We start from the raw sequence: 11,668 nt of genomic DNA, 5'->3' as shown, positions 1-11,668 counted from the left end.
ATGGCCTCTTGGATTTCTATGTTATCCGGTTTTTCCTTCCTTTACTCTTGTACCAACTTTTTTTTCTATTGTCTATGTTCCCCTTTCGTTCTTATCTGATCTTTTTCCTTCCCCCCTTGTAAAACTTCCGACCTCATCCCTATCCTATTCAGTCTGAGATGACGCAAAACTACCACGGCACTTTCCTTCTTTGAACACTTTTTGTTTTAACCCTAGTTACATGATAGACATTGTGGACCCTATACCTGTACCAGCACCCGATTGGTCGAGTTTTGGAGCTTACAAACGTGTTGATTGCAAAGTCAAACCTGTTCCTGGAGTATTCCCAGAAGACGTACGTGTCACTCGGTCATTTCCAGAAGACCCACTCCTTTCGCTCCCACCCCTTCCTGTCCTTCCCCCAGAATTCATTCCCACGCCGAAGCTCACCAAGGAGCGCCTTTATGACGAAATGAAGCTAAACTCTGATGGATTCTTATGGCCAGAAGAGGAAAAGCTTTTCGCTCACATCATGATACTCAATCAGCACAGTCTTGCCTTCGAGGAAACTGACAGAGGAACGTTCAGAGAAGACTACTTCTCTCCCTACGTCATACCTGTTCTCCCACATGTCCCTTGGGAATACAAGAACATTCCTATTCCTCCTGGAATCAAGAATGAAGTCATAGAATTGCTCAGAGACAAAATCAAAGCTGGAGTCTATGAGCCTAGCCAGTCGTCTTATCGCTCTAAGTGGTTTTGCGTTCAGAAGAAGAATGGCAAGATTCGCATCGTCCATGATCTTCAGCCACTAAATGCAGTCACTATCAAAGACTCAGGAGTACCACCTATCCTTGACGACTTTGTGGAGCCATTTGCTGGTTCTCAATGCTATACTGTATTTGATCTTTTTTGGGGATTTGATGCTCGAAAAGTGCACCCTGACAGTCGTGACCTTACCTCTTTTCTATCGCCACTAGGACTTCTGAGGATTACTTCTATGCCTATGGGATTCACCAATTCCGTTCCAGAATTCCAGAATTGCATGACTTTCATCTTGCAAGACGAAATTCCCCATATTGCCAATATCTTTGTTGATGACCTCCCAATCAAAGGACCTACTTCTCGTTATGAAGATGCAGATGGCAACCCAGAGACCATTCCTGGCAACCCTGGCATTCGTAGATTTATATGGGAACATGCCATTGACGTTCATCGCATTATGCATAGAGTTGGTCATGCTGGCGGAACTTTCTCTGGAAAGAAGACTCAGTTATGTTGTCCTCAAGTTGTGATTGTCGGACAAGTATGCTGCCCAGAAGGTCGTCTCCCTGACAGTACCAAGGTGGACAAGATTCTTAAATGGCCAATTCTCCAGACTCCCAAAGATGTTCGCAGTTTTCTTGGTCTATGTGGCACAGTTCGCATTTGGATCCGCAATTAATCTGCTCTTGCACGCCCCTTGACAGAATTGTATCGCAAAGGAGCTGAATTTCAATGGGATGAACGCAGACAAGAAGCATTTGATGCTCTGAAGCATGCAGTATCTTCTGCACCAGCACTTCACCCTATAAATTATCCGTCACACAACCCAGTCGTTCTTTCAGTTGATACCAGCAAGATTGCTGTTGGTTTTATCCTCTCCCAGCTTGATGAAAATGGAAGGAAGCGTCCAGCTCGCTATGGCTCTATTCCCATGAATGATAGAGAGGCAAATTACAGTCAGCCCAAACTAGAATTATATGGTTTGTTCAGAGCACTTCGTCATTTTCGCCTTTACATTGCAGGAGTAAAACACTTGCATGTGGAGGTGGATGCCAAGTATATCAAAGGCATGCTCAACGATCCAGATCTTCAGCCTAATGCCACTATCAATCGTTGGATTCAGGGCATCCTTCTCTTTGATTTCAAGCTCATTCACATACCTGCTGATCATCATCGTGGTCCTGATGCATTATCTTGTCGTCAACCAACAGAGGAAGACTTTGAAGATGCTCAAGAATCAGATGATTGGCTTGATGATATCGCTCTTCTTGTTGATCTTGCCAGACCTCTCCCATATCACCCTATGTCACTCCCTTCGTTCCTTACCAATGATTCTTCTCAGTATGATACTCTTCGTCGAATCTTCCACTTTCTTCAAACTATGGAGCTGCCTATATTTTCCTCTCTTCAAGCTCAAAAGTGTTTTGTCAAGCGATCACTTCAATTCTTCTTGAAAGGAGACAGCATGTTCAAGCGTCGTCACTCTGCTCCTCCTCTCAAAGTCATCTTCAATCCTGACCTTCGACTTCACATCCTTACTGAAGCACATGAAAGGCTTGGTCACAGAGGAGTCAATGGTGTATTCTCTACAGTCAGAGAGCGCTTTTACTGGCCCCATATGTTACAGGATGTCAAGCATCATATTCGCACCTGCCATGAATGCCAGATTCGAAGTGTACGCAAAAGTGAAGTCCCACTTACCATCTCATCACCTCCTACAATCTTCACCAAAGTCTATGTCGACATTATGCTCATGCCCAAGGCCAGAGGATATCGATATCTTGTTGCTGCAAGAGATGATCTGTCACTTGCTGCAGAAGGAAGAGCATTGAAGAAAGCATCTGCACATAATCTTGCTCGCTTGTTCTGGGAAGAAATCATCTGTCGCTATGGAGCTATAGGAGAAGTTGTCACAGATAATAGAAGCGAAGTCAAAGGAGCATTTGAAGAGCTTGTGGAACGTTACCAGATCCCTCATATTCGCATTTCTCCCTACAATTCCAAGGCAAATGGTGTTGTTGAGCGTGGACACTTCGTCATAAGAGAAGCACTTGTCAAGTCCTGTGAAGGGAATGTCGATTTATGGCCAACCAAGGTCCATCATGCCTTCTTTGCAGACAAGGTCACTACTCGTCGTTCTACTGGATTCAGCCCTTTTTATCTGTTGCACGGAGTTGACCCAGTCCTACCATTTGATCTGACAGAAGCGACTTTCCTTGTTCATGGATTCCACACTGCAATGTCAACAGAAGACCTCATTTCTCTGCGCATTCGTCAACTAGAAAAGAGACAGAATGATTTGCAACAAGCTGCACTCACTATACGCAAAACTCGTCTCAGATCTAAAGCGCAGTTTGAGAAACTCTATGCACGAAGGATGTTCAAGAATGAATACCAGCCTGGAGAGCTTGTTCTAGTGCGGAATACTCAGGTTGAGAAAGAGCTGGATCGTAAAGCAAAGCCTCGTTACAATGGCCCTTATGAAGTTGTGCGACGTACTAAAGGAGGATCATATGTTCTAAAAGAAATGGATGGATCAGTATCACGAAGAGGAATTGCAGCATTTCGCCTACTTCCCTATTTCAACCGCCACTCTATGCCCCTCTTGGACGAACTGGATGACCATGATAACGACCTAGATGAACCAGAAGATGAACCTGACTATGAGCATAACGACTCAGATGATGAAGATAACAATTAATGACTTACCTGAACGAATTTTATGCTGACATGACCCTTTAATGTGTTGCCATGTTTCATTCCCTATGACCCTACCTTTATGGAAGCAACTGGGGACAGTTGCAATTTCAAGTTGTCCGTGGATGTCATACACCAAAGTTGATTGGTAGCATGGACAGGTGTCAATAACAAAGCAAATATTCAAAAAGACTCGCCTTTGCGCCACACAGGCACAGTGCCACGTGGAATAGTAATTAATATTGCCCTTTTTGAACTTGTGGCTGATCAGCACCACCTCTATTAGGCAATCCAGTCACGCTCACCTTTGCTTTTCCATCCGGTACTTTCCGCGTTTCGGCATTTCGGCAAATTTTCGCGTCGCCACTGGCTACACATTGCATTGCGCCCTCGCTTTTGTTGTTTCCCTTACTCCCCTTCCTTTGCCTAGCGCCACCATGGGCCCCTTCCTCTCCTTTTTATTCTCACCCGACGGTCGTTTCTGGGTCCCCATTTTAGTTCACCTCCTCGTCACCTCCACCCTTCTCCTCCTCATCTTCTTTGCTCCCCCACCATTTCTGATGTCACCACTTCCTATCCGCTTCCGTCGCCGATCCGTTGACTACCACGTGCCACTGCTGATATCAGCAAAGCCCCTGCGGCCGGTCCAAATAGGGCAACAGGTCCATCTTCATGACGTCGATCTGCCATCATATACTATCAAAACATCGGTCGCTCGTCTTGCCTGGTTGGAGCATGGGTGGGTAATTTTTGAGCTGGAGAAGGTTCATCCCCTTGCGTCGCCCATGTTCATCGCTGTCCCATTCACTTGGGTACACTTATCATTTGTCCATCGTCTTCACTACAGCTACACCTACCACACGCTGCCTGGGACTCACTTGTTCCAAATTGGAACTACTCCTCTCCCTCCCTCGTTTGATCAGGTGGTCCAACACAACCAGTCCATTGGTAAGGCCATGGAACTGTCAGATTTGGACTAGGTGGTGGACCGGTGGCTCCAGTTTCTTTTTCTTCAGCAGAACATTCATTTACAGTGCGATTATTTTTGATTTTTGAATCATTTTTATGGACACATATTTTTTTAGAATGCCTGACTGACAATAAAGGAACTGTGTTGATACTGATAGTGTTTTGCCTTGCCCTTTTTTTACTGCATCTTCCCATGACATCATGATTTTCCTGCTCTCTTTTTGCTATTGGACTTTACTTTATGGCTGTACAAACCTGTGACATTACTCACAGCATTTATTGTTCTATCCCTTTCTTTTCCTTTTTTTGACAATCTTATCCTGTACTACCTACGCAGGATTTGTCAGCGTACATTCCTTCCTTCATATTCTTTCTCATTCTTTTTGCACAGCTATACTGTGCATAGCCTACTTTTCTTTTACTATATAAACCCCTGTATTTTACCTTGTAAAAAAAAAAACAACAACAAGAAATCCAATCCAGACTTCTTCTCTACTCTCAAGTTCACTACTCTACTAATTGTGATCCAGTGTGGTCACAACACTTCCCACTTCTACCACTGTTAACTGCTGTCATCGTCACTCGTCACTTTTTGAAAGTGATTGTCATCCCCTTCGATTAGAGTCCTTCTGAGCACTACAGTTTGTGCGTCAGGAGCCTGCTATCACTGGGAACCTCGTCATCTTGTCGTTCTCAAACCTACCTTGTGCTACAATTAGCAAGGTAGTGCTCATCTATACTCGCCACCAAGCCCCTATCCTTCTATAAATTCAACTATCCCTCCTCCTCAAAACCCACACTCATACACCTCTGGGTTTTACTTTGAAGGATCTTTATACGTACCACCCCACGAACAACCAGACCACTCCACTGTTCTAGGAGGCAAAGCCCATAAACAAGTTCCGTGGAATCTGGGAGGATTGTGTGTTAGTTTGTTTTGTGTGTGGTTTTCTAACAGCAGTTCTCATCATCGACAGCGGTTAGGAATATCCCGTATAGCAGATAGGTGTGCTCCTAGCAACGGCTTTGTAGTGCTTTGGGAGAAGAACCCAAAACCTTTGATACGCGGCCCCCAGCGTTAAGGGGAGTACCATAGCTCAGCAGTCGATGTGGAACCGCTGTTGATTAGAATTTACATACAAATCTTCACCTTCGAATACCTCTGACGAGGCCGGGCACTTGCCTCCGCCAGTCTGGAGAAGGGTTGACAGCTTAACAAGCGGACCACCCCCTGACAACCGTTCGGACCAGGGTTTATTACAAATACATTTTATATACCTTTTCAAATACTATAGTGTGGGTAGTCGGAGATTGAGATCCGATACTCAGCTGGGAAGAGGTTGATCCGCAGATAGCAAGCGGGGACCCCCAGTTACCTTTTTTTTACATTACCAAAGAGAACAAGTCGACATGTCGTCACAACTCCAAGATATGAATGCTCTGCTGCACGCCATGCGCACGCAGATTGCAGCATTAACCTCGCAACTCGCCGAGATACAGGCAAACCCCCCTGTAGCAACCCCCTCGGTAGAGAAAAAGTTCAACAAAAAGGTTGAAGTCATCGCTGACCCCGGCGCCTTCGAAGGAGACAGAGCGCGATTCGCCGAATGGTGGATCAAACTCCAAATTTGGGTCAAGGCAAACTGGGATGCGTTTGCCGACGATTTTGAGGTAGCCACTGTGGTGCTATCTCGCCTAAAAGGACCTGTGGCGGGTCGATACGCCCAAGTACAATTACAGGAGTGCTACACTGCGGGAGTGTGGCCCACCTGGGACGATCTCAAGATAGAGATCAAAAAATATTTTAAACCGCAAGCTGAGCATGACTGGGCGCGTCAGCAAATCCGTTCCTTCAAACAAGGAAACATGAGGACGGATGATTTCGTAACCCGGTTCCTGGCCCTCTCAATCCAAGGGGGTCTTGGCAATAAACATGCAGTAAAACTGCTGGAACGCAATGTGAATCCTTGCATTGCAGAACAGATCTATCTGCAGGATACACAGAGCGACAACTTGGCCCTGGCGGCTGAGGAAGTACGACGAGTCGGTAGAGCCATAGAGCTCTACACAATGCACCAGGGTGGCGGGTCCACCAAACAAAACAACACATCCCAGAGGTGCCCTGGGTCATCAAACCAACATAATCACTCTCACGGGTTCAAGCCGTTCGGGCTGCAGCCAGGACAGGGTGCTCCTATGGATATCGGCGCGGTCCAAGGCGGACAGATGCGCAGATTCAAGGGCAACTGTTACAACTGCGGCCAGGAGGGACACATGTCCTGAGACTGCAGAAACGGGGCGCAGGCCGCCCATCAAAAAAATAACCAAGGGCGCCAGGCGCGCCAACTAGAATCCGAAAAACCGGACGATCGGCTCAACTCTTTGGCCGGTCGTTCGTACGACGAAATCCGGGGCTTCTTTTATGACCAACAGGTCAATGAAATGAAGGCTCAGGGAAAAGCATTCGGAGCTTAGGTCACTTGGGTGCCTTAGCTCCTGTTAAAAATGAAGTAAACCACAACAAAGTGGCCCCTGCTCCGGGGTGTTGCATGAGCAATAAAGGAATGACGGGGATGGCTCCCCAATTTGTAAATAAATTTCTAAATCTAATATCTGAAGTATGTACTTGTATGAAGCATTGTGACTGTAATATTTATGATACTACCGCTGCACCAGCGTCTCCTTCAGAGCGTGGCCCCGGCGAGACAAAAACTAGGGTGCTTGATTCTGGTAAAAATAAAATAGAAAAACATGTATCATTCGACGTTTCCTCCTCTTCTTCGGAGCCACCCTTTCCCGAAATCCCAAGATGTGTGTTGATGCGCACATATTTATTCCAAAAGGAGATCTGTTTAGACGTTGGCGTGGAAAACCTTGCCCGGGGCAAAGTACACCCAACGAGCGCACTGCTTGATTCAGGCGCTAACGGGATCTTCATAGATCAGGTCTGGGCGGAGCAAATTGGACTCCCCCTTGTAAAATTAGATGTATCTATTCCCGTCTACAATGTTGACGGTACGCTTAACGCGGGTGGCTGTATCACGCACAAATGTTCTTTTGTGGTTGAATACCAAGGACACAGAGAACGAGTCACTGCCGAAGCTACCCAACTAGGGAAGATTAATTTAATATTAGGCTGGACCTGGCTATTTAAACATAATCCTGAGATCAACTGGCAGACAGGGGTTGTCACATTGTCACGTTGCCCTCAGGAATGTGTAAACCTGGGTAAACCAAATCATGTCCGTCACAATGAGCGTCTTGAAAAGTTAAACGCTAGTCACATTTACGAGCTCAGATCTTTAGAAAAGATCGACGATGACGATGATGAGGTAAAACCTGAGGAAGAGATTAAGAGGCTGGTGCCTCCCGAGTACCATGACTTCTGGAAAGTCTTTTCTAAACACAAATCAGAGCGCTTCCCAGAGGCTAAGCCTTGGGACCATGCTATAGATTTGAAGGACACTTTCAAACCAAGGAAAGGACATATGATACCGCTCTCTGCTCCAGAAAGAGATGAGGTATCTAGTTTCATAGACGAACAACTTAGGAAGGGTTACATCAGACCTTCCAAAAGTCCTATGACGTCCCCGGTGTTCTTCATTCCTAAAAAGGATGGTAAGAAGCGCATGATTATGGACTATCGTTACGTGAATGAGCACACAGTTAAAAATGCGTATCCGCTGCCTTTGATTAGTCAGCTAGTAGACAAATTGGCTGGCGCTAAGATCCTAACAAAGATGGATCTCAGATGGGGGTACAATAATGTACGAATCAAAGAAGAAGATGCTTGGAAAGCCGCGTTCACGTGCCACCGAGGATCTTTGGAACCCCTTGTTATGTTCTTTGGGTTGACCAATTCACCGGCGACCTTCCAGAGCATGATGAACGAGATCTTTGCAGATATGGAAAACTGTGTTGTCATTTACATTGACGATTTATTAATATTTACGAAGTCGGACGATGAAGCTGAGCATGACAAGATCGTGCAAGAAGTCCTTCGACACTTACAGGAACGGGGCCTATTCGTCAAACCCAAAAAATGTAATTTTAAAGTAAAGGAAGTAGACTTCCTCGGTATGATCATAGGCCAGAATGGAATCAGGATGAACCCTGAGAAAGTTCAAGCTATTTTGGAATGGCCAGAACCTACTCATGTCAAAGGAGTTAGGGCCTTCCTTGGCTTAGGTAATTTCTACCGAAGGTTTATTGAAAACTTCGCAAAAATCACGAGACCATTGAACGATCTCACAAAAAAGGACATTGTTTGGCATTGGGGCGCCAAAGAACAAGAAGCTTTTGATAAGCTTGAACAGGCATTTACAACAGCGCCCATATTGGCATTTCCAGAGTTAGACAAAGAGTTCTGGCTAGAAACCGACTCTTCTGATTTCGCTACTGGGGCTGTTCTATCAATCAAATGCCCTGACGATCTTTGGAGGCCTTGTGCCTATTTATCGCATAGTTTGTCGCCTACAGAGCGCAACTATCAAATTTACGACAAAGAGATGCTAGCCATCATTAGAGCTCTAGAGCACTGGCGGCACTACTTAGAAGGTGCTAGACACCAATTCAAAATTTGGACCGACCATAAAAACCTAGAGTACTTTATGACGGCCCGAGACTTGAACCGAAGACAGGCCCGCTACGCGGTATACTTATCAAGGTTTATTTACAAATTAATTCATAAGCCTGGAAGCTCAATGGGGAAAGGAGATGCTTTATCCAGAAGAGAAGATCATGCCAACGGTATTGAAGATGACAACAAAGGTGTTACCTTGATAGATCAATCAAGGGTTGCCAATGTTAGAATTGGGCAAGATTCCATTCTTCTAGGAATCTTCAAGAAAGACATCTCCTCAGAGGAGAAGGCGCGCCTTGACGGCAATGAAAACTATTTATGGAAAGACGGGCTCTTTCATTTTAAAAACAAAATCTATGTGCCCGAGTCCGCAAGGATCAAGGCAATAGATAGACACCATGACACTCCAGTGGCTGGGCACCCTGGGTGGCAACAAACGATGGAGTTGATCTCCAGAAACTACATGTGGCCTGGCATGGTCAAAGACGTACAGGAATACGTAAAATCCTGTCTAAGATGTGCCATGGCCAAAAACTCTCACCAACCGCCGGCCGGTAAACTTATGCCGAACCCGATACCAGCTGGACCCTGGCAGGATATATTGGTTGATTTCACGACGGATCTGCCCGAGTCAAACAGGTATGACTCAGTAATGGTAGTAGTAGATCGCTTCTCCAAGGAAGTGGTTTTCATACCTACCAATAAAACCATTACCGCCGCCGGTACGGCAGACTTATTTAAAGATTTCGTATGGTCCATCCACAGATTACCAGAGACGGTGATCTCCGACAGAGGACCACAATTCGCTAGCGAATTTACAAAAGAACTATGCCGGATGCTGGGCATCAAACCTAAATTATCAACAGTGTTCCATCCGCAAACTGATGGACAAACGGAGAGACTCAACCAGGAGTTGAAACAGTATCTCCGGATATTTATTAATGACAGACAGACGGATTGGGCCAAGTGGCTAAAAATAGCCCAGTTCACATACAATGTCAAACAGTCGTCGGCTACAGGAAAAGCACCATTTGAGGTTACTAGATCGTACCTCCCCAGAATGGGTGTAGAACCTGGCAAAAGCAAAAACGAGGCTGCTGGGAACATGGTAAAAGACATGAAGGCTGTCTTAGACGAAACGCGCAAGGCGCTATTTAGAACTGCAGAGCAGATGAAAGACAGGGCAGAGCGTAGACGCTCTAAGGCCCCTGATTACAAGGTTGGCGACCTGGTCTGGTTAGACACCGACCATTTCAAATTAAAAGATCGGCAGTCCAGAAAACTGACCGAAAAGTGGATTGGTCCTTACCGGATTAAGGAAGTCAAACCCAATGCGGTGGAGCTAGAACTCCCAAAACGAATGAGGGTAGTACCCACGGTCAATATTAGCCGTGTGAAACCCTACAAAGGACCGCTGCCAGGACAGCGTGTAGACCGGCCCGGACCGGTTGTAGTCACCCAGGAAGGTGAAGAAGAGTTCGAGGTTGAACAAGTGGTAGACGCACGCTTGAAGCGTGGTAAATTAGAGTTCCTGGTCCTATGGAAGGGCTATGGAGACGAGGACAAAACGTGGGAACCAGAAACCCATCTGGAAAACTCCCGCAACGCTGTTCGCGAATTTTATTCCAAGAATCCCTCAGCTCCCAGGAAGCTTAGAGGCATGGATTCAAAACTTTTTGGGGGAAAGTAAAGAAATACTTAGTAGGCTTGAGGCGCTTGAGGTATCGGGCAGATTGGGGACTCCGAAAAGTTGAAGTCCTAACACCAATTTCGACGTGCGTCTCTTCAGTGCCATTAATACCATTTGTAACGTATGATTAGTACGGGTTTTTTAGAGTGAGAGATTAAATGAAAAGATACATTTCTTTCGTCAGCGATGATGTAAATCAATTACAAAGCTGAAAACTCACTATAGAATTCTAAAGGCCTATCTCCGAACACGCTAAATCAAATGCAATTAATCTGATTGGCTGGAGGTAAGCAATGACTCATCCGCAGTAGAAGGCGCAATGATCACGCCATAAGGCGTGGACCAATAGCGTATATATCTCAAGGTCACGTCATAACACGTGCCATTCCTTCTCGAACATTCCATAAGCGCGCGCCTATTCGGTCACGTGCCACGGTCCGGGGGTACCGGGCGCTAAAGTATTGACGCTCGGCCTTATTTGCCGGGTGTGCTTTAACGCTTATTCTTGATCTGCGATCATCTGATTAGATCTAAGTCTTATCTTATCTACCTTTCCGGTTTACGTAGGCGCCGGGGGTAGATAACCGTTCGAATATCTTGATTTCGCTTGTCCTTAATTTGCCGGGGGACAGTATTGTCTTCGCCCCTGAACTAAAATCAAAATCCATATCCGAAACTACGAATACCATATGCCTTATCACCAGACACCTGCCTTCCCTTTTTGGGATTGGTTAGGGTTTGCTCCGATCACAAATGTGACCGAGGTGGGTAACTCCACACTTAGCCGCCGGCCCCAAAGAGCCGGTGGGACATCCCAGGTGAACCCCTACTAAGTTGGGCGAGGATAGTGAGTTTGCATTACGTAAACTAGTCGACTCTAACACTTCATTTGGCAGCCTGACGCCACCATCTGTGAAAAAGTACGCAGGCGTTTACCCGCTTTCACCAGAAACGTTGGGCCCCCCTAGAGGGTCGTTTAAGGTTAG

General features: G+C 46.0%; 2 protein-coding genes across 2 annotated transcripts; both read left to right on the top strand.

Annotated features, from left to right (window-relative positions):
* Positions 1-2,680: 2,680 nt before the first annotated feature.
* SERLADRAFT_336542 (uncharacterized protein) lies at positions 2,681-3,334 on the top strand (the record flags this gene model as incomplete). Its single annotated transcript, XM_007323112.1, has 1 exon — positions 2,681-3,334. A coding segment is annotated over one exon (654 nt), but the record flags the coding sequence as incomplete, so codon positions are not given.
* Positions 3,335-5,820: 2,486 nt separating this feature from the next.
* SERLADRAFT_442566 (uncharacterized protein) lies at positions 5,821-6,885 on the top strand (the record flags this gene model as incomplete). Its single annotated transcript, XM_007323111.1, has 2 exons — positions 5,821-6,658; positions 6,740-6,885. The coding sequence occupies 2 exons, from the start codon at positions 5,821-5,823 to the stop codon at positions 6,883-6,885; spliced, it is 984 nt and encodes a 327-aa protein (XP_007323173.1).
* Between the last annotated feature and the right edge of the window lie 4,783 nt (positions 6,886-11,668).

This window comes from Serpula lacrymans (genome assembly GCF_000218685.1).
Source record: "Serpula lacrymans var. lacrymans S7.9 unplaced genomic scaffold SERLAscaffold_15, whole genome shotgun sequence".
Classification (NCBI taxonomy): domain Eukaryota; kingdom Fungi; phylum Basidiomycota; class Agaricomycetes; order Boletales; family Serpulaceae; genus Serpula; species Serpula lacrymans.
This window is presented reverse-complemented; position numbering and strand designations above follow the sequence as displayed.